The following is a 24323-nucleotide window of genomic DNA, read 5'->3' as shown; positions in this document are numbered from 1 at the left end:
TCATCATATTTCAGAGCAATTTTGACTTTTTGAGCAAAAAAAAAACTGGTTTTGAAAATTTGTAAAATGATGATGGTTATTTTCCGCTTAACTGAGTGCTTTCTTTGCCAAATTGATACTCTATACCCAGAGAAATAAAGGAGCTCAATGTAGCTAATCAAGTTTCGATGCAGTTCTTATAAGGATTTCAAAGCAGCTTGAAACTGATTTGTGGTGTTTGGCAGAGAAGTAATTGATTAAATGGTAAATGAGAGCCATCAGTCTTTGAACAAAGAAGTTTGCAGGGAAATTATCTTCAAGTTCAATCTACGATTGTTATACGCTCAATCCTGAGAAGAGGCTTCCACAAGACTCTAGGACCGAAGCCCTGAGCTTGCGACGGTAGCAAGAATTTTCACGGATTTGGTACAGATGTGTATCGAAACATCTGCAAAATCAATCCTCCTAAAATGCGTTTATGTATTCCTTAGTAAAACACATATATTAGTACGCCCCACTGAAGTAACGTGGATTCCAAACAACCTCAACCCTGAACCATGACCGTTGCCAACTGTTTCGACTAACTGAAAAATAACCGCAAACTGCATCCAATGCATTCGGTGTGCTGATAAGGTAGTCTAGAACAATCCAGCCACCAGAATCCAATGCGATTTTCAAAAACGAGTTCAACCTGTTCGAGGTTTGACACCAATCCGCGATGGCGTTCGGGTTTTTTCTTCTGACTCTCGTGGGACTTACCTCATCAGGTAACACAGTCAGTGAATTTTTATTCTCGTTTACCTAACTGATCAGAGAATATCCTTTGTCTTCAACAGCTCAATCGCTGCAGTGTAAGGCTTGCGAATCAAACATTAGCTGGGATGATTGTCAAAGTAAAATCTTTCTGGAAGACTGTGGTTTGATCATAAATCCCAACAAACCCAAACACGTTCATCAGTGCTTCCAGCTAGAAGAGAACGACCCCACGACGAAAAAGGTTCTGTATCGGCAAGGGTGCACCGGAGATGTTGCGTTCTGTAGCGAACGCCCCAAGGAGAATATGCAACAATGTTCCCTATGTACGGATGATAGCGTATCCAGCGAGTGCACTTCGATGGTTCATCGTGTGAAGAAGACGTCCGATGGGAAGTTGGTGGATGTAGTTGATACGATCCATTTCCAGCGAACCGAAGCGAAAGCGAATCCTTCTGTACCAGGAACTTCACCAGTTAATTCATCGACCGTGATTGATTTTGCTTCTAAGAAGAACGGCTCGGATGAGGCGAATACTTTGAAAGTTGAAATGAAGAACGGGCAGACTCCCGAAAAAGACGAGACTGGCGTTCAGGTCACAAATCAGACGGAAGGCGCCTTGAGCACAACGGAACCACCGAAAATCGTCACACCTAACACGGCATCCATTACCCCTCCGAAAAGTGCTTGTAATCGGAATGTGAAGACTCCTGCTACTAGTACGGAGAAAGATCAGGGCATTTACACTATCCAGCCGGATGGAGAGAATGCAACTGAAACTAGTACCTCGAGCAGTGTTGACCCGCAAGGCCCGATGATCGCAACAGGTCCACCTGAAGTCAAATCGTCGAGATCGTTCGGTTTGGCTAATAGAGCAGCTCCAATCTGGGTAGTTGGACTGTTGGTTGTGGTCAACTTTCTAAATGTTGATATGTGAATGTAGATATTGAAAGCTTCAATAAATGATTTGACAGAATCGTAAAGTTCTAAATTACCTAGTTCGGATTAATTTAGGTTTCAGAAGGTTTCTACAGAATTGGTTAAAGATCGAAACAGACTGGAACAGGCAAGTTTAGTATTTACGTAATCGTGATAAATTTTGTGATTTGTTGAAATTGTCTGAAAACAGTGACGAAACCAAATTTTCTACTTGGATATCGATTTTTCCATATGTGTTGTATAAACAGACATGTTCCTAAGAGAATATTTCGATCTCACGCACGGTGGATGTCGAAAGAGCTTTTGTTGCTGAAAAATCAGTTTCATATAAGTGTTGTTCAGTTCACACGCTTCCGCTAAAACGACACTACGTGAGTCTATGTGAATTCTGTTATCTGCTTTACAAAAGAAATTAAACATGAGTTCACATCGTACCCGAAATGTTACTGAATTTGCGTCTATGCGTCTACCATCATCTATGAAGCTGGACGGTGTAACAAAAACGACGAAAAAAGGTAGATGGTAGTGACCTTTTACATATGAAAACTAAATACGTATCGCAATGGACGTTTCGAATAAAGCAGTTTCATACAATAACAGGTAGAATTTTGAAGAAAGCGTTTAATTCTCATTACAACTGTCCAACTGTTTTACGTGACATCATTATGCGAAACGCCCGGATTAAATTTCTTTCTGCACACAAAATTTTGGGATACTAAAATCAGAATTATCGAACGCTTGGCGTTGGGCAAATAACCGATGCTACGAAATCCAAAGCCACATCGCAACTTGAGGCCTTCGTAGTAGCCGAAGCCAAGTTTCCTTCGTCTAATCTTATGAACATATTTGAACATAGTATTGCTGTTTGCGTTTGACGTGCAAATCCAGTCTAACTGAACATAAAATGCGGTAACACAAAGTAACCAAAGGATACCTAGCAACCATGATCCATATTATCGCCAACCCAGCAATGAAAATCAAATTTTGACTTCGCCTCCCTTGTTAAAAATCTTACCGCATTTGGTGTTCCCGCATTTGATATTTGCATTTCAAACGCACACAGCAATACTGTCCTGCTTCATTGACTTATTCACATACGGCTATCACCCATTTGGACTATGACCAATAAGATGTTCGGAAATATGATCGTATGGAAACGATAACATTAAGGAGCAAAGATAGATACAACAAGTCGTGGAACTCACAATATTCAAGTTAACTGGCTAACAGCTCATTTGTGCTATAACCTTTGTAGTTAGGTATTGCCGAAAACTTTCCTTGCAATCTCTATTATATTGCTGTAAACAGGAATGGGAAATATATTGTAGCAAACATTTACCACCTCGACATTCACATTTTTTTACACGACCATCAAAATCCAAAGCAAACAATGACCGTTCAAAACAAAAAATGTCACGGCTCTTCAAAACTGTAATCTTCTTCTTCCCAACGTTTTATCAAACCCGAATGCGAAATGACTCGTGCACAGTGGTGACACGATTTTTCCGGTTTTCGGGGTTTTGCATTTTTGATCGATAAAGGCAGCATGAAATTGAATTTGTTTATATGTATCGCAACGGAATGATTGTGCTCTTGCTATTAGCGCTGATAGATTTCAATTAGTTGAAAACACAAGCGAAATATTATCGATTAAATTATTTAACATTTTTTTCCAATCATTCACCTTGAGATGGCTGCCCGAAAACGATCATAGTGGAGAGACAAAAACATTCAAGCAGTGTGAGAGCCGTTGGCAGCGCAACGCCTGATGGTATTGATGCTGCTGCTGCTTTGTGTTTTGGTTGACTAGCAGAATCGATTAACTGAGGTAAATAGTGGTCACAGTTCCCAAGCCTGGCTGTAAATCCACGTTGTCACAATCGGACAGTAAAGGAGTAGAGTTTAGTTGATCTAAAGAGACTGTAAACAAAGAGACGAAAAAACATTTAATGTTCCAATCGGGATTCCAAATTTACTGTCAATGTCATTCCAATCAAGCAGGAGACCTGTCAAACACTTTTATACGCGTGTTGAAATCGGCTCACACAGAAATATTACAGAGTTGGGAAAAGATATAAGATTCACTCTACAGTAGGCAAGCATAACAAATCACAGTCAGCGAAGCCAGTCAATCTCACACCTATCGCTGCTGTAGGCAAATTGCCTTGAAAATAGCAAAACACCCGTTGCTATGAGCGACCTAAAGCTAAAACTGTTGTTTAAAAAATGTTCTACAGGTATGTACCGTTTTTATCAACACGATCGGCAATTTTCAGTTGACAAAAACGGAATAAAAAAAAAAATATTTTAAAAATATTTTACCTCTTTGAAAAGAATATTGCAGTTTTGGCAGGAAAATACATTTTTTCATCATAGAAATGCACAGTATTGATGTTTAGGAGCTGTGAGAAGTATTTAGTTTGTTCATCTTATAGGTTCGTAATGAAAGTTGATTGCAGACTCGTAGCAATCAATATGATTTGGTAATAAATCATTGATAGTTTTAATTTTATTAATTAGAATTCCAATAAAAGTAGTATAGATTATTAAAACGATAATCACATAAATGTCTTTTGTACCACAAGGTGCGTCATATTTGTAAAAAATAATTACAAGGAAGTGGGGCAAGCAGATCATTGTTTTTTTTTTCAAGAAAGATTACCAGAAACAACTTCTTTTTCTACTGTTCATCCTCATCCTTCTGCTTCTTCTTCTTCTTCTTTATGGTATTACACCATAACTGAGAAAGTGCCTTCTTCTCAGCTTTGTGTTCGTACGAACACTTTTGCAGTTATCAACTGAGAGCTTTTTGCCAAGGTTCATTTTTTGTATTTTTGGCCACACCCGATTGGCGATTGAATGTGGAGTTATGTTGCGAAAGTTTTGCAAATTGAAATGAATACTTACGGTTTTCTAAGCTTTGAATTTCCAAAATCTTATCAGTAAAATGATTGTGGTGATCTTTCTTCTAATGTTATTACTACCAACTTCGACAGCTATGCACTAATCGCCAATCTAGAATAACGCCACAATAGCTTTTAAGCGTTAGATCACAAACAGACTGGCAATAACCTTAACCTTAAGTTCTAGTTTTTTGTTAAGTAAAAATAATATTAAATACAAGTAGTCCCGTCAAGCTTTGTTCTGCCATCATGTAGGCTGCTGAAAAATGGCATGCAATCTCACATACAAAACGACAGATTAATTATCAGGTGTTTTTGAAAGTTATTCCGGATAATTTTCCATTTGTTTTCCTTCACTAAAACACGTCGGAATACTTGACCAATGTAACAGTGAATTAATCATGTAAGACTATCAGCCCCCCTAATAGCACACATGTTATAATTGAGACAGAATAACTCTTATATAATCAAATCTAGTCATATGAGGGTTATTTTGCCTCAATTATAACACTCGGGCCGCTCTTAAGGCATTTCGTGACATACAAACATCATTCCATTTGTATTTATATAGAAAAAGTTCATCAAAAACACAAATGTGCACACACTCTAGAACAAGCATCTTCACATTACACCCGGTTCTGTTTTTGCATGGGGGATGCGTACCGTGCAAAAAAAGTTTTCAGTTAAAAATTTCAAAAACCGTGCAAAAAAAGTAACACCATTTCTCGACGTTTCATGCAAAAATAAGGTTTTGGCGAAAAAAATGTATGGAAATATTTTTTACACGGCCGTGTAAAAAAAAATCCGTGCAAAAACAGAATCGGGTGTATAACTTTTTGGTAGAAACTCTTTTATGAAGTTTTCGGAATAAGCGTATGGCTGTTGGGATGAAACTCCTAATAGACCTTCTAGTCTCTATGTGGGAAAGGGGTTCATGTCTGCTCAAAGATCAAAATTCCTGCAAATTTGGGATGGCAACAACATTTTCCACAGATTGTTATGCCATTGTTTATGCCATGTTATATAAGAAAAGGGAAAGGTCTCTGCAACTCTCTTAAGTACGTATTCAACTAATCACAAATTTCAGTTGTTAGTTGTTAGGACGTGGGCAGAGCAGCTCTCGTTTGGTGAAGGATAGGCCAATCTTGTCTAACAGACCATGTTAAGTTTGAAAACTCCAGTTGATTAGTGGGTAAGAAGGAGTCAAACCTTATTGAATCGTATATGACTTGACACCATATGGTACATGATCAACTTTAACATAGTGTCGAAAATTCAACTTTGAGGCTATTAAAAAGCATTTTAATTGCTTCAAAATAAGTATTTAGTTTATATTCTAAACATTTTGAAAACTAAAAAAATCATTTTTTGTGTGTTGATAAAAACGGAATAATTTAAACTGACACTTATATTGAGCTGTTCGGTAATCCAATCCGCATGGTTATTAAATTAATTAACTCATTACGCATGGTAAAGATGGACAAATTATGGGTGAAATTATGAAAAAAATCCACGTGCTCGGCTGGGATTTGAACCCAGGACTCTTGTATGCTAGACGAGCGTTTTACCAACTAAGCTACCGAGCCACTTGGTGACCCAATAACTGAGTTGGTTACAAGTTTAGAATTCAAATCCCTACAGACCAAGGTACGATAGGCAAACAGTTTCAACACTAAATAAATCGCACTCACTCGCTCCGCGTGTGTAGGAACAAGAGATGGATGGATATTGGTTATGAAAGGGGTCCGCGTGGTCTGTAGGGATTTGAATTCTAAACTTGTAACCAACTCAGTTATTGGGTCACCAAGTGGCTCGGTAGCTTAGTTGGTAAAGCGCTCGTCTAGCATACAAGAGTCCTGGGTTCAAATCCCAGCCGAGCACGTGGATTTTTTTCATAATTTCACCCATAATTTGTCCATCTTTACCACGCGTAATGAGTTAATTAACGGAATAATTTGTTGACGAAATCGGAACGTGATAAAAACGGAACATACCTGCATTTCTCGCTGCATTTCCCGCATTTACAGCCTTCAATGACACTACCGATTTATAAAATTCATGTACCTAACAAAGGCTACTTGATGAGATTCACGATTTTGAACTACTGTAGTGAGGAGGGCCACGTGATTTTCACGACATTCAAGCCTATTTATTTTACTACTATTATCATTCCCAGCCCTGCATAAAAGACGTTGTATTAACAGTTTACACCTACAGATATATTCATATTCATTGGTGGAGCATCCGGAATATCAAAATCCTCATTTCTTTAGCATTTGGTCAAATTTTGAAACCTTCAGAGAATTAGAATTCCTTGTTGTTTTGGAAATTATTTAGCTGCCGGTGGTAGCATGTCCATCTCATTAGGAATTTCAGGGATTTTTAGATTTTGTAGGTGTGGTTCAAGTATTAAAATTCTAAAAAAATCTGTTGTGTGATTCATAAAAATAGGGTGTTGGAAATGTTTTTATGACTCGGACTTGTACGATTTTCTAGATTGTCAATTCTTTAAGATGTGACAATGAGGTTTCTTTCAGCAGTTGAATTCTTAGATGCTGATCTGCTTTCGACCTACTGCAACAATAGTGACAATAATTTCTTTTGCAAATTGCTGTGCCTAAAGATTATTATTGAAGTTATTCTTTATGTTGAAGAACTCGAAAACATATTTGAGGAACAACACTGAAGATGAGCGGTTGACTGGCATCATGCTGAATTCTGAATTCATTTAACTATGCAAAAAAAAACATAGTTAAACTCTTAAAAATATCTACTCAAAAAGTATTTTAAAATTTGCAAAACCCCCCTAGAACTAAATCCTGGCTGTGCTACTGGTTTAACTTACCGACATATCATCTGCAATAGCCAATATCGATTCTACCCCATTATCCAGAAACCCATTACTTCGAATGCCAATAACCCGAATGCCATGACTCCGAATTCCATTGTCCCGAATGTACCGTTACCCGAATTCCATAACCGCGAATCACATTAGACCAGGGTAATGTCATGCAAGGTTATTGTGCGTTCGGGGTAACAATCTTTGGGGCTATGGAATTCAGGGTGATGGTACATTCGTGGAAGCGGAATTCTGGGTCATGGTCCTCGGGGTAATGGGGTAGAATCTATATTAGATCTAAGGCAGCGTCTAGCGTTAAAATTGACATTTACCTTCGTAATGCTGTTTGTATGAAAAGAAAAAATATTTTGTATGATTAATAATGTTTGAGCCTACTGCCCCCTCCCAAAAAAGCCTAAATAAATCGCACTCGCTCTGGGCGCATGTGTACATGGATATGAGTCATGAGGAAACTGTTGGGATTTGAATTTAAATTTTGTATCCTTCCGAGCTATTGGACCACCAAGTTGCTCGGTAACTTAGTTGGTACAGCACTCGCCTTGCATACAGAAGTCGTGTGTTCGAATCCCACCTGAGCACGTGGATTTTTTTTTTTGATAATTTCACCCAGTCAATTGATGTAATGAGCAGTTTTATGGAAAACACTTATAATTTAACTGACAACGAACGAAAGGAGATGTGAATCTCTGAATTCACAACTTCCTTAGAAAAGTGGGTTTTAAAACTGTCACTAAACGTGGCAAAAATGAAAGAAAGGACGTTTCTCCGGAATACGTGCTCTCTCTAGTTAATTAGCTTAGCTTAGCTTAGCTTAGACTGACTACACATATCAATGGTTGCTATTCCGTGATTGACCGAAGTCAGTGAAAATGCACAAAGAATCAACTAGAAGTTCGGCTGGGATTGGCCATAATCTTCTTCAGTGTGCATAATTCAGTGCCTCTATTTATACAGGGTCAATAACGGCGCCGACCACGTCCTTGCAGTCAGGTGGGATTGGGGGAAGGAATGTTAGTGTGTAACCTTTGCTTTTTGGAGACCGTGTTTGCCTCTGCATCTCCACAAAGGTTACTGGGAGGGATGTTTGTTAATGGGGAGGATCGTTGGGTCATAGGATTCACTTTGATAAGCGATTAGACCATGATAAACAATGATTTGTGAGATATATACATGCTTATACGTAAATATAATATTTTCATTTGATATGAACAATTTCTATGTAGAGGAAAATTATGCCGACACTTGAGGTGACGAACCATTCAAAGTTTGTTGAACAAATACCTAAATGTAACATTCCTACAGCTGTCAGGACGAAAGCATGTGTTATTATATTTTACTCATTTGAAAAGAAACAAAAAAACTCGATTGGTTGGGACATCATAGAACACTCTTATTCTTATGCCGACACTTACAGTGGCGAACCATCCAAAGTTTGTTGAATAAAGTGAACCTTTCGCAAGTCTACACTTGTAGTGTCGAACCATTCAAAGTTTTTTTTAATTACAAAAATAAAGGTATATAAGAGGTGTTCTGAAAAAAAAAATGTGAAACATAAATAAATCATAAATCAGAGTTTGTGTCGACACTCACAGTGACGAACCATCCATAGTTTGTTGAAAAATCATATTTACATCCCACCATTGTAACGATTGAATGTGCAGTCATACATATTTTATAGATTAGAAATAGTAGCATGAAACGAGCTCACCAATTGATCCGTTATCTTTGACTGAGCAGCCACAATCCACTTTCAGCTTCACTCGTTTGCTCGGCTATAAAAAAGCACTCAGGAAAACAAAATAAGCGCGCGACCCAAAAAGAATAAAAAAAAACTGTTCGGGCTTTCTTGACGCACTGCCCAGGAGCAAGCGTCAAGGTCGAAGGATCAAACAGAACTAACCGATCGCGGCACTTTTTCAGTTACTCCAACCGAACTCACCGATCACGCCACTTTTTCACTTACGAGACCGACGCGCGACATGTTTGATCCTGCCCTCGTCGCTTGCCCCAGGAAAAGCAAGTGTCAAGGTCGAAAGATCAAACAGAACTAACCGATCGCGGCACTTTTTCACTTTCTTCAACCGAACTCACCGATCACGCCACTTTTTCACTTACGAGACCGACGCGCGACATGTTTGATCCTGCCCTCGTCGCTTGCCCCAGGAAAAGCAAGTGTCAAGGTCGAAAGATTAAACAGAACTCGGAATACGTGCTCTCTCTAGTTAATGTTGATAAATGCATTTCAATGAGTATTCAGTTCGATCTTTAGACAATCGAGGCAGGCTCTTTGATTCAAGTGAGGAAGCAAAGAGTGCCGCCTGTCGTGGTCAGTTGTTCTAAATTTGGGGGATTTAGGCAGGAGATCTTGAACTCCATTAGGCGAATCAAGGTTTCCTTCCAAATCGCAAAGAAAGGAGACTGTCGCGTTTTTCCGGAAACTCTTAAAGATCGCGAACTTGTTCTCAAACATTTTGAAGAGAAGAAGCACAAATTTATTACTTATGACGACATAACTGAACGTTTGTTCAAAGTTGTCTTGAAAGGTCTCTCAAGTGACTATAAGTCACCTGAAGAGATCAAAAATGGAATAAATGATTTACTTGGATTTTCCCTAGTCCAAGTAATCATTATGAAAAAGAGAACCCAATCTGGCATTGTTCGGAAAGGGCTTTCTCAAGAATATTATTTAGTTCACTTCAACAAAAAAGAACTAAATAATATTAAAGCTTTAGAAAAAGCTAGAGTTATGTTCGATGTCCGTGTGACATGGGCACATTACCAGAAACCTGGAGGAAATTTTCAGAACCCCACTCAGTGCCGTCGGTGCCAAAAGTGGGGTCATGGTTTTAAAAAATTGCCGCATGGATGCTAAATGCATGATTTGCGAAGGTTCTTCTCACGTTAAGGACGTCTGTCCAGTGAAGGAAGATACCGGTAAGTTCATAAGCGCGAATTGCGGGGGTAATCATAAGTCAAATTTTTGGTCTTGCCCTTCGCGCAAGAGAGCCGTCGAGGCTCGTGCCAGGCAGATGAACAGTAATATCCTTTACGATAACGGTCGTTTCCGGAATTCCCCTGAATTCGAACAATGCTCATTTTTCAGTTAACGATCGCTTGATCAAGAATCATACCCATCAGGAAGATTATAATCATGCTCATTCACAAACTAATTTTAATCCGTCGAGTAGCCGTTCGAATCTTTAAATTTCGAATGTGTCTACCCAAGGAAAATCCTTTGCCGATATCGTAGCAGGTAATTTGAACTCCTCCCCTATTCATACTATGAGTAACCATTCTAATTGTTTCAAATCAAATGAAAAAAAAAACCCTGCCGCCACAGGAAACTTCTGCTTCACCTCTTCGTCTAACGAAAATTCTAACAGAAAATCATCAGATAATGTATCCACTTGAAGTGATATGTCTGCCTCTGATTTTAATTTGCTGAACAATTGAATCTAATGATTGATGCAATGTTCAAAGCCACCGCTATGACTGAAGCAGTCCAAGTCGGTGTAAAATTTATCAATCAAATTGTTATTGGATTACATTTTTGTGATGGATCTAAATAAATAATAATTTGAATGTTTTAAATTGGAATGCTCCTTCTTTGCATGGTAAAGAGGACGAGCTGTTTAATTTTCTTACAATTCATAACGTGCATATAGCAGTTATTACTGAAACGTGTTTGAAACCTGGATCCAAACTCAAAAGAGATCCCAACTTTTTTGTTTATCGTAATGATCTACTTGATGGGGCATATGGAGGAGTTGCAATCATCATTCATAGGTGTATAAAACATCAACTGTTTTCGTCATTTGAAATTTTAGGCGTTTCTGTTGAAATACAGCTTGGTAAATATACTTTCATAGCTGCTTATTTGCCTTTTCAATGCTCTGGACAGCAAGTTAATTTGTTCCAAACTGACTTGCGAAAATTGACTCGCAATAAGTCAAAAATTTGTGTCATTGGTGACTATAGAATAATTCTAAAAGTAATTTCAACGGCAGAATTTTATTTGATGAGTGCTTTTCAGGATATTTCTCAATTCAATACCCTGATAGCCCTACTTGTTTTTCCTTTTCTAGAAACCCTCCTACGATTGATTTGATCTTAACTGACTCTAGTCACCTTTGTCGCCAACTGATCACTCATGCTGACTTTGATTCTGATCATGTCCCTGTTACATTTCAAATATTCCATGAAGCAATTCTCAATCCTATCAGCTCCACTTTCAATTATTTTCGAGCCGACTGGAATATATATGAAACGTATATTGACTCTAATCTTGATGTAAACATTTCTTCGAAAACAAAACTTGATATTGACAATGCTCTCGAAACATTAACAAATACCATTATTGAAGCAAGGGGCACTGCAATACCAAAAGTTTGACGAAAAATCCGAGTACGTGATTATAGGCGATGAGCTTAAACTCTAGATCCGTCTTGAAAACACGAGGAGAAGAATTTAAAATTTCTTAATTGAACCCTGACTCAAAGCCCATTTATAAAATAAAACTGAAATTTTGGAAAAAAAAACCCCTCAGAAGCCACTACCGGCATTGCAAGAGGGAAACAAATTATAACTAATTAATTCACAAAGTCATATATTAGTACGAAACATGTCAAAACACACTACCTTCATCCACTAAGGGAGCGTTTACCCTCCTCCCCACGATTTTCAAAAAAGATCTTGTCGAAAGTGTGAAATTAATCTTTGGATAATGATAAACTGCAACGGTATCGAAGCAACAGTGCTACGACAAAACTCTAAACGAATAGAAGTGTGACGAAATCTCCTACGTTACGCGATTCCATCCTATTACGACATCCGCCAGTCAATGATTAACGCTGAACGAACCATCGTACCGCTAAAATTATCATGCCATTCATTTGCACAATGTTCATAACAACACTATTTAGGTACATACTACTACAGTACGCTACACCTCTTTTAGAAGGACGGAAGCTTAACATGCGTTTAATGGAAGTTGATGCGCGTGTTGGCCAGACCGTACAACAAATTCATTCAAACTCAACCATGCATGAACTTGCCAGTTACTCAGCTTCACTTTTTTTCCTCCAAATTTCCTAACCTAACCCGAGTGGCTTTTGATTTGGCACTGAAACCGGCGCTCTCGCCTCGTCTCCACACAAGGTCTAATTAGCTATCCAGCTACGAAGAGATCATTCACAGTCGTGTAGCAAAAGCTGAATCCAAACGATTTTCCATTTTCGGGAACGAGTTGGCGCGAGAGGAAAAGTGAAAAGTTTTCACTTTCCAACGCGTGAGGCGTGAAATCGGTCGACGGTGATGGAATTTGATTGGGCGAGAGCTGGGAGGTAAAGCATTCTTGTACCAACTGAATATACAACTGATCGTAATGTGCGATAATGATGGCTGAACAGTGCATTATGAGTTGCGAAATCAGTGGCAGAGTAGAACAATGCTTCAATTTGTTGGCAGTTTTCTATGACGGTAGGCAATAGTCATCTCCCACGCGATTAGTTGAGCAAAAACAAAATCGATTGACGATCGTTCAAGTGGCGTTTATTGTGTGCAACTGTTGTCGAGGTCAATGTGATGATCATCTTCATTGCCGAATGTTTTGGATTCGAGATTGGTAGGTGCCGGTGTAAGAACAAGGGCTGATTACGATCTCATTTTGCAAGATATTATGATGAAGTTAAACTTGTAACGAAGCATGACTTCCAACTTTATAAAGAACTGTTTAATGTATAATTAATTGTTTCATTTTTTAATTTTATGTTTTACCTGAAACAAAAATAACAGTCCAAGTCAAGTTTATTGGCGAAATAGAAAAACGATGAAAACGATCAATCACTGCAGACACCGCAATGATGCTAAATGCGAAAATTGTAATCTTGATATGCCCTCTGGATATTTCTGAGAAATGCCACCACCACCTTTTGGATAATATGCGCCAAAGCTTCTACAAGCGTGAGTAGTCGTATATGGATAGTTTTTTATAAAGGCAAACACTCATAGCCCTTCATTTAATTAAAGGGAAGTATTGCATTTTTGTATACAGTTTTTTTGGAACTCTAAGCACTCCAACGTATACAGACCTTAAGATCTACAAGGATAATCATTGATCCATTGATAGTTTTTTTAGTAATGCCACAGGCCATTAACTATCTAAATAGGTAAACGAATTATTGTTTTGATTTATATCGATGATCCTATAAGGACTCCATACACTACAAGCTTTAAGATCTACAAACGTAAGCCGTTGTATATAGATCTTTTTTATTTATGGTAAAGATTTTCAACCCTACACTAAACATAACGAAAATCGCCCGCGGAACACAAACATTTGTCCAGTATAATAATATGATTCTACTAGACGTGTACTGCTTATCAAACTGAATGTTATTATGCTGGTAGATCGTAAGGTTTATCTTTCCAGAAGACCTTACGTGGCTGAGAGTGTGTGGTGTGTTCACAAATAATCGCATTAAAATTCTTCAAATATTTCTGGGTTTGACTAAATTATTTTTTCTTCAATATGTAAAGAATTATGCTCGTAAATTTAATACCTATATTTTAGGAAGCTTTTGAATGACCCAGATTGTCCACAAAACAGTTTTTCCGACACACTCTATTTAGATTTCATGACTTCATTCAGTATTTTTCATTGAATTACCAAGAGTGTGTACTACATCAATATTCGTCATTACTTAGAACTTCCTGGAATATAGGCCTTTTGATCTACATACATCTTAAGACATATATTCCAGGAAGTTCTTTGATAGCTCCGAACATCTCTAAAAAACGACTGTACAATACATCAACGAAAGCAATTGTTTTGAACTTCTTTGCATATGCAAGGATTAATTAATCATCTTAGATCACACTTGTAGACCTGGAGAGTACATTCTTACTAAATATTTCGTATCTCAATATCGAGCTAGAAAACTATGAACTGATGCACGAGTTCACTATCTGACGTTTGAGCGGTGCCGTGTCATTTACGTAACCATGGTAACAAGTGAATTCTGCACAGCTCAAACGTAGAAGTTGGTTTCATGGCTACCTCGATCCTTGGATCGCATTTTCACTGGGCTTTTGTGCTCCATAACTCGATACCCTCCCTAACTCGATGATCCCTTCAATATCCATTTATGGAGAGCTGATTGTTTATCATGATACTAAGAATTCTTTTATGCCTCTTCTGGATGAATTTTATCTAAAAAAAATGTTTCGATGATATGACAATTTTTTTTTTCAGAAATCAATTCAAAATTTTTCTTTAAACTTCCTTTTCTCAAAATATTTCTTTAGACATTACTGGTTTTCTATTACGATGCCTCAATAATAATTATATGAATTCCATCTAAATACATTTTATTGTTCTCTTTCCTGTGAAATTTCACTGGAAATTCTATAAAAATTGTGTAAAAGAATTTCTCTAAATATTTTTTAATGCTTCCGAGAAACATTCTAAAATTCATTTGAAACTTTCTTCAGAAATTTTTCCAAGCATACTTTCAAAAACTCATTTAAAATTAACACCAGAAACTATTACAAGAATCTAAGAAATACTTTCAGACCTTCGGAATTCCTACAGAGATTAATTTTCAAGTTTTACCAATGATTTCTTAAAAAACTCCTTTGAAATGGCACCAACAATTTTAAGTTGTTTCAACACTTTCGGGACGTATTAGCATAATTGGGCATACGTTTTTAAAACGACTCGTTCTGGGCTGTATTCCAATATTATTTATCTCCGTCTACAATTCTGGAGCGTTATCACTTACCAATAGAAAAAAGTGTGAAATCGCCCGTCTAGAAAGAATTAAGCATAATTGAAATAATACCCCTGGAAACTGATGTAGAGATTTCTACCCATTTTCTAAGGAGTTCCTTCAACAATAATCGCAGATTTTTTAAAGAACTACGTCAAGGATTTGTCCAGATATTCATAAAAATATTTCTTGCAGAAATTTGTGAAATCTGAGAAGGCATATTTTCAGATATTTCATTTTGATTCCGCATTTTAATTATTGGAGAGTTTTAAGAGATGGATAAAATAAAAGCTTTAGGCAAGCATGGGAAAACTCACTCACTCACCCGAACGCTACCGATAAAAAACGTGAACATCTTTTTTCGCTCACACTAACTGCTCCCAACTGCTCCCGAGAATTATCACTATGTGGATAAACAAAAACTAGTGCCGGCGACGAGATTCGAACCTAGGACGTTGCTAAAAACATCCGCGATGCGTGCATATCAACTGGACGAATGTAGTGATTGATATGGTGCAGAAAAGCAACTGCTGCGCATGGCGATGGATACAGGAAAAGTTCTCCATGGACAGGAGAAAGAGAAAACAAACTTCTCACAGCTGTGGAAATGTGCAATTATCTATTTTCGCTTTGTTTTGTGGACGGTCAAATTGGAAGGCTAAAAATTGCTGTGAAAATATCGTGAGAGTGAGTGAGAATTCGGAACCCTGGAAATAGCATAGTACATATCTGCTGCCATCAGTGATGGAAATTGGCGAACATTTCTGCTGAACTCGAACAAAAACGAAACCAAACGCTCCCGAGCGTCAGAGTGCTGATTTACTCGCATCTGTCGTGCTCCCGAGTAACCGAAGCTAAAAGTGATTCGCGAACGTGTGCGAAGCTGTTCAGCAGTGATGGAAAGTGGCGAACACTTCTTCTGAACTGGAACAAAAACAAAACCTAACGCTCCCGAGCGTCAGAGCGCTGGCTTACTCGCATCTGTCGGCTCCCGAGTTACTGAAGCTAAAAGTGATTCGCGAACGTGTTCGGAGCTGTTCAGAGTCATATTGTGCTTTTGGGAAAAAAGCTGCTTACCCTCCGAGATTTATGGTTTTCAAGGGCTTTTTACTACAAACTAGTAGTTTATTGTCGATATGATGGTTATACAATTAATTTGTCTGTCAAAACCATAATAAATCACACCTTGCTTGGTTACTCGCAAGTAAACGTTCCCGAGCTTGTTGCTACTTCTTTTAACATGTTCTCCCGAGCAGACGGGTGCGGACTTACTCACAGAGAGAGAGACGGGGACCTCGCTTCCGAATGGAAATCGAAATTTACCTTCGGTAAATAAACAGTTGATGACCTCCGGGATGATTTGATTTATTATATAGCTCGAAAAAAAAACCTGTAGTAGTCCATTTTTTTTCAATAAAATGCCTCGAGAAATTCGTAGTATAATACTTGCAGTAATGCTTGGAAAAATAATCAACGAAAATTCAGAATAATTTAAATAATCTTTAGCATTCTGAAAAATTTCTTAATGATGCCAAAAAAGATTTCGAAAGAAATTACTAAAACAGTATCTAAAAACTTGGACAAGGCAAATTACTTGAAGAATCCATGGAGTAATTTTTGGAATTATTTTCTGGCGAAAGAGTGCTTGAGAAAATCCCTGAAGTTCTTGGGCAATCCCTACCAAGGTCAATATTTTGACACCCTTCGCCCTCTGTAACGGTTTCTTACAAATATTTTCATAACTTTGTAAGAGTCGTAACGCTCGAGTCTTGACCTCCCCCTTCGAGCGTTTCGTAATTAGTGGACGGAGCCTACTTTAATCCCAAAAAAAAAATGTATTTCTTCAAAAAAATAATTCCTAAATAAGACACATGTAATTCCTGAATGATTTCAAAAGGAAATGCATTAAAAATCGAAGAATATAAAGAAAGAAATCCTAAAGATGTCATCTTAGACGAGGAGGGTGACCCATTTCGCATATAACAGTTCAATATAAGAGTAGGTAGCATTTTAAAGAGGGCATAGAGAATATTAAGCCTAACGTCCATTATGCGAAACGTCCACCAATAAATTTTGCGAAACATCCCGCCCCCTTAGACAAATACTTGAAGGAATTGCTTTAAACTGCGTAGTTTAAACTTTGCTGGAGTCTGTAGGACAATTCATAAAACAAATGCGTGTGTTTTTAGAAAAAGTTTCAAAATCTAGAAATATTAATGTATTAGTAGTCTAGAGAGAAATTCACAGGGAAATTATGGAAGAACTACTAAAACCATTTTTATAGGCTTAACAGCCCGCCAGCCATGAGGATTTTGCAGTTCACAATTCCAAAGCAACAAAACTCAGCCTTCACAGTTAACATAGATTCGAAAATTATCACCATATGCGATTACTTGCAGAAAGTATGCTAATACTTTTTCAGCTATGTCAGAACAAAATCAACTGATTTCTACGGATTCGAAATCGTGTGATAAATCCACAACAGTCATTGATGACAGTAGAAGCATTAGCCGTATAACGCTAATGTCGCGACTGTTCGTGCGACCAACATCTAGTTTGCCACGCTCTGACAGCTTGAGCACCGGGTCTATAAGTGCCAAATCAATTTTTTCGACCAAAATGAAACATTCTCTACAACATGCCACTAAATAAGCAATCAAAAACTCCAACAGTAAGTGACAATAAAATAATTCTATTATAACAGCGCCACTAGCGTTCTACTACTAATATTTCTATTTCAATGACGCGTACAAATTTCGATCACGGCCTACTTCGCCTTAAGTTATTATTGTGTAAGCGATGAAGAAATTCGAGGTATTCCCGGGAACGAATTATGGAATAATCCCTGAAGTGGTTTATAGAGAAACTCTTTGTTGAGTCTAAAAGAAAATGTCTAGAGGAATATAAAGTGGAATCTCAGATAAATTCCTTAGGAAATATGTGGAGCTGTCCTAAAGAGATTGCTTGATGAATTGTTCAAAGAAATTTTTGATAGATGTATTACAATTGAATCACATGACAATATTCTTGACAGAAACCTTTTAGGTTGCATAACATATTATATATGTAAGTTGCATTACAAGCTGTTGGTAAAACCTTAGGATAATTTTTCAAAAGACTGATTGTTTTGGTAAAAAAATCTATAAGAAATATGGATGCTGAAAACAATCTTTGAAAAATTCAAATACAAAATTTATCCCCGTTGCGATTTTTCAACCAACCAGGAGGAAGTAACGGCTCGTCCTCTTGCAGATGAAATCTGTGATGATATTCTGATCAATGATCTAGAGAGAGTTTCCTGAAAGAATTTGTAATTTCTAAGGTTTCGAGGAATAAATACTACAAATAAATCTGAAAAGACTACCCAGACAACCAAAATGTACGTATAACGAAATCACCTGGAGGCTTTATATGTGCAAAATTTCACTTATAAGATGTCGCGAAAAGGCCTTCTACGTACAAAAGTGGAGGCGATATGCGTGCATATATTATGTGATGAATAATAACATACAATACGAGTGTATAAATATTCTACCGAATCAACCTGAGATCTTATGCGACTTAACTTATGATAACAAATGTTGATTTGACAGCTGCTACGGATTGATGCGACTTACTTTGTACGAGTGTACGAGACGAAACAAAATGTAAAAATGAACTCAGAAAAGAAGTGTTTTATGCGAGGAAACTCATCAAACTGACGAGTTTATCCACGGTGTTTTGCGGGTTTGATGTTATTAGTATGAATAATCGAGTTGTAACGTGAACTTTCATGCAATTTCTGGTTGTCTGGGTAAGTGCCGTCTACAAATTACGAAACGCTCTATGGGGAATTTTCGAAACACCTGTTCAAAAGTTAAGCACCAGGTGAAAACTCTCAAAATAATAGTATTTTTTGTTTTGAAAATTATGATATCCGCTATGATCCGTTAACAATTATCACAATTTCTATGGCATCTATGACATTACCTGATAGCTGCTTTTGATGTTTATAAATTCGGTTCGCTATTCAAGAAAATTATAACATGAAAAATAAAACAGATTTTTTAGGAAATGTTTAACGATCTGTTGAAGCGTTCTTCTCTAAACATTCGACTGTTGCCAAGGATTTATAAAGACACCATTTAAAAAAAAAACGGTTTCATACATTATAGATATGTTTTGTGAACCCTGTTTTGAATTTGCATTGAGGGTAAACATTCATTTTCAGAGAAACAAAATGTTCTTTTTGTAAGCGAGTTGCTAATTTCAATGAAAATGACATACTTTTAAGCGCTTTATGTGGTGTATTCTGTAATTCACAACATTCAATTAAAAAATTGGCCGATTCATCAACAAGTTGTAAGATTTTTGAGACTCGATTCAGGATCAGTGACCCCAAATTGAATAGACCCCAAAAGTAAATAGCATATCTCTTTATTTTAGGAAATCTATCACAGTTATTGATAAACTTCACCCCGGAATCAAAAATTCCACTTTTTGATTTCTAAAATATGTTTTTATGATTATGATAACATTTCGTAAAAGTTTCGTTTGTATAATTCGATAAGCATCCAATCCGTACAGATTTTAAACATATGTGAATGATAATACATGCATCTCACCAGGAATTATAGATCAGAATCACTCAAAAGTGATCAGCTTCACCCCTTTTTACGGTGCCTTGAAAATTATTTAAAATATGGGTGGAGAAAAATTTTAAAACTCAAAATACAGCACAAAATTAGAATAACTTAGGTTCTATTATTTGGAGCGTATTTAAGTTCTATTATTTGAAGCATATTTGGTCGGTGTTCAGACAGACCGGACTAGGGGATATTTTGGCGTTCTAAAGCTACGTTCAGAACTCCATCAGTTCTGATTGTTCCTATGCTGTTCTGATACAGATGTATCATCAAACCGTTAAGTTCCATTATCACAACAAATAATGCAACTATTTTTACATTTTGCATGCTTGGGGTAGGTTTTCCTGAAACCATTTAAAAATAAACTTGGTTCAGTCTGTCTGAACACCGACTATTTGTAGTTCTGTTTTCAAGTTTCAAGCCGATTGATAATAATGAATAAAGTTACAGCATGCCAAAGTTTTGCATTTCGTCGGGAAATTGACTTTCACTACTATTATTCTGAACACAACTGTAAGAAAAATTACAATTTAGAGAAATTAGAAAACATCAAATTATTATGTCATGATCAAGTTGCAATCTGTTTTAGCCGTTTGTCAAGAAATTGAATATTTAGAGTGAAAATTAATTGCATGATTCAGCCCCAAATCTAAGTGCATTAAATTCTGTCCTGAGTACCTATCATTTTTACCGCTGCTAGTTTTAAAGTTAATGCTTCTTTTTGGCGTTACATCCCATATACTACCCTCCGAATACTATGGTACACCCTGAAACTATTTACGTAATAATGATCCATATGCATTAAACAGTACCGTAAAACGGGGTAACTTTGATAGTTTTTTCGAAGAAAACTTGAATATTTATGCATGCTATTTCAAAGAATAATAATTTATATTTTTAAAACAAGTACTGGCATCCTAGCTATCGATTGCAGTCGATAGATTTCTAAAAGATTTATTTTGAATGGATATATAATTTTTCATATAATCGAAAGTTGGTTTTCTGTTTTGGGGTAACTTTGATAATGGAGTAAGAATCGAACAAAATTGAATGAATAACGTGCATTTGTAGGGCATTGCATACCTCTAGGCGTTTAACGTTGTATGGAAATTTCTGACTTAGATTACAAAAATGATCCCAGTTTGTGAAAATGCTATTCGCTAAGAGATTTGAGACCGTATTCAAGTTCTATGATAACTAGGCTGTCAAAGATAAGTGGCCAACTATTCAAAACTACATCAAATAGTGATCGTAGAACAGATAGTTTGTAGGCGTTTCGAAAATGCTAAAATTGTGTCAATTTTTAATATTCGTATAAAAAGCCTCAAATGCACTTGATTCCAATGAAAATAGCTTTGACATGAAGTGTCATACTAATACTCTTTACTTTTGCATCCGTTTTGCTTAACTGATTAACATAAACTTCGTTATTTCGTTTAATATGTTGTGGGTCTCGCACTATCAAAGTTACCCGCATTATCAAAGTTACCCCGTTTTACGGTACCTGAAGAAAGAGAGTACTGACATTCCAGATCTGCTGTCCAAGTGCTTCAGAAATACCGGACGATGAAATCTCAATGATTTTGTAAAATGCTATACGCCTTTCTTACATTTATGTGTACCGCAAAACGGGACAAAAGTAAAGAGTATTGCATAGTACGACACTTCATGCCGGAGCTATTCTCGTGAAAATCGAGAACATTTGAAGCTTTATATTCAAATATTAATAATTGACAAGATTTCTACGATCAATATTTGATGAAGTTTGAAGAGTTCGTCACTTATCCTTGATAGCATAGTTACAGAAGAATATGAGTTTGGTCTCACATCTCTTAGTGAAAAGCATATTAGTAGAATTGGGGCTATTTTTCTAATCAAAGTCAGAAATTTCCATATAACGATAAACGCCTAGAGTTATGCAATACCTAATACACTCAACGTTATTCATTCCATTTTATTTTAAGATAACACGGGAGATCGTGCCTTTTTTCCTATCTTTCGTCCCACTCTAACAATTTTTATCGAAAATTTACAGAAGCAAATCTCGAGTTTTAGTGAACCGATTAAGTTGAAAATTTTATGGATTGTGCACTACATACCTACATTGAATTATATGATAAATTTTTCACATCGATATATGGAGTGGTACTTGAGATTTGCTTCTACAAATGGATGGATTATAAACGTCTCGTGTGGCCCTAATAAGTAATTTATATTTCAAAACCGACTGATTCTTGAACCGACTGATGTTGAATTCAATGTCGAAACACGATAATCGATAGATATCTATCTATTCAGAAATATAATTTTGAACAAATGCTTCTAAACTTATCATGATTGTTGCTTGTTTATCATGTTTGTTTTAACACTTATAATATGATTTTTCTGTAAGTATAAATAAATACTCTATTATACGGAAAAGTGTTCTTGTATTCAAAATTATTTGTAAGCAATCTATCAACTACAATCAATAACTTAGATAAAGTACTTATTCTTAATATATAAAATAAAAGCCTTGAAAACAGAATGCAGAAATATTCAGATGTTTCCCCAAAAAACTATCAAAGTTACCTTGTTTCAGGATATTATTCATCATTGCCTGAATTCTAGATGTATGTATGTATTGAATAAAATATTTAGTGAATAATTATTTCGAAATTATTTCCATGCACATTACTATTGTATTGTATTATTTAAATTCTAATGTAGCATTTCAAATACCGGACCCTGTATGGTAACATCAACAACTTTTGCATTATTTGAACCATTTATGCATTTTAAATGATAAATGTTTCCAATATCCCAGCAAGCAAATGCTGGATTTTCGTTTGAAGCTACGCATGGAAATCAAGGTGTATGACCTGTATTCGAAGGTATAAATAGCCAATATGCAGAGCAACAAGATATTCCTGTATTGTGAAAAACCGGTACCAACTCGTGCTTAATTACTGTCGAGTCGCACCAAACTTGTTCAAATTAAACAAAGCCAGGCTGACAATCTAACTTTGAACCTTGGATGGCCTTTTCAACAACCTGTTAATCTCAAATGCATTGCACTTGAAGTCAAATTCCATTTTGAAGTCTCTCTTTGCCACATATGTCACACTCCAGCATGAATCTGATTACCCCACTGACATCGAATGCATACCCCACAACCGAGTACAAAACACGCACCAGCCCACGGCCCAAGACACCTTTCTTTTCTCTTGGACCGGACGAAGAATCCACACAAGCCATTTTCCACTTGGTGCTCCACAAAAAACAACCGTTCAGTTCCGAAGAAAGTATGGTGGTGAAGTAACTGTTGTTCATAATCGTCGCGTGTCATATTTTCTTGCGGAATCGACGACGACGACCAAGTTCCCGCTCGAAAAGGTGGGCACCCAAAGCTGAACCTGAACCCAAGAAACTCTGAAAGGCACTCACTTGGACGTTCTACAACACTTCTCCCTTGGACAATCTGAGGGGCGAATTCCGTGTAGATCTGCTTTCACTTCACGTCGATTAGCAGCAACCTTTCGGCATCTCCTCTCTTATCACACTACTGGCGGAATAATATTTTCCAATTGAGCAACGTTTTGGCAGTTAGACGACTTATCACCGATGTCGCGATCCCTGGGAATAACCGATCTGCCTTTCTATCACGCCGAAGATCATTCGTTGAAAGTGTTCTAATTTTAGAGATCCCACGATTCGACTAATCTTCCGGTTATTCCAGATCGTCACACTCCGTGTAATCACGTGTATCGGTTTCACATTCACCAAACGGTTTAACTTTCGCACAACCTGTCTGTCACCTGTCCTCCTAATTCGGGGACTGGACCCACTTTGAACTTGTTTTTGGAAGTAAACGCGCGTCCGAACGATCCGACCGATCGTTGCCAACTGAGCGAAGCTCAGCTGTGATGGTAAATTTTTATATGAGACACTCAACCGATTCGATGCACTGTGCACGCAAAAGCTCTTCTCCGCTCGCGAATGGATCCAACCGCGAGGGCTCGGATTGAGGGGGCCTGGTGGAACCGGCTGCAGCAACGCGATGAGTAAAATGCCCCTCGTTCGGGTGGAGATACGTAAACAACGGAGGCTGTCTTCGCAGATTTGTTTCGGGATGGGGACATCCGAGTTTGGATGCAGAAACTGTAGGGCAGTTGAATTTGGGGATGATTGAATCTAATTTATTGTGTGGAAAGCAAATGTTTGAACTATGGACGAATATTGGTGAATATTCAAAAATATATCGTTATTCTACATTCAATAGAGTAGAGTGGGACAAAAGTTTCTTTTTTAAAATTGCAGTTCAATTCATAACAAATGTTATAAATATCGTGGTGGTTGAAAGGCTAATCAAATATGGGGCTTTCACTCCAAATATTGTAGCAATCGTTTGATATTAAGAAAAGTTAAAACTATTTGTTGTTCTTAGACGTAAAAATTGTAGTTTTTGGTCGATTTCAATTGCGTAGGACAAAATGAAAATTAAATCTTACTCGAT

The 24323-nt window shown here is 37.1% G+C and overlaps 2 protein-coding genes across 7 annotated transcripts in view; one reads left to right on the top strand and one right to left on the bottom strand.

Moving 5' to 3' along the window:
• LOC5574253 (carboxypeptidase D) overlaps nt 1-23737 on the bottom strand; it is a 50700-nt gene extending 26963 nt beyond the window's left edge. For 5 of the 6 annotated variants that reach the window (XM_021840006.1, XM_021840015.1, XM_021839956.1 and 2 more), the window contains exon 1: nt 23255-23736. The gene's annotated coding sequence lies outside the window, so the exon portion shown is untranslated. Of the gene's footprint in view, nt 1-23254 lie in introns of all 6 variants that reach the window. The other variant, XM_021840019.1, reaches the window with a different exon arrangement.
• LOC110675348 lies at nt 629-1723 on the top strand. Its single transcript, XM_021840028.1, has 2 exons — nt 629-746; nt 816-1723. The coding sequence occupies exons 1-2, from the start codon at nt 698-700 to the stop codon at nt 1667-1669; spliced, it is 903 nt and encodes a 300-aa protein (XP_021695720.1). The 5' UTR covers nt 629-697; the 3' UTR covers nt 1670-1723.
• Nucleotides 23738-24323: the final 586 nt, after the last annotated feature.

This window comes from Aedes aegypti, chromosome 1, assembly GCF_002204515.2.
Source record: "Aedes aegypti strain LVP_AGWG chromosome 1, AaegL5.0 Primary Assembly, whole genome shotgun sequence".
Classification (NCBI taxonomy): domain Eukaryota; kingdom Metazoa; phylum Arthropoda; class Insecta; order Diptera; family Culicidae; genus Aedes; species Aedes aegypti.
This window is presented reverse-complemented; position numbering and strand designations above follow the sequence as displayed.

Bases quoted from the DNA above. Each gene is read 5' to 3' on its own strand.
- LOC110675348 (XM_021840028.1), top strand. From the start codon at position 698: ATGGCGTTCGGGTTTTTTCTTCTGACTCTCGTGGGACTTACCTCATCA. The intron at 747-815 runs GTAACACAGTCA...TGTCTTCAACAG, and splicing joins CGTGGGACTTACCTCATCAG to CTCAATCGCTGCAGTGTAAG.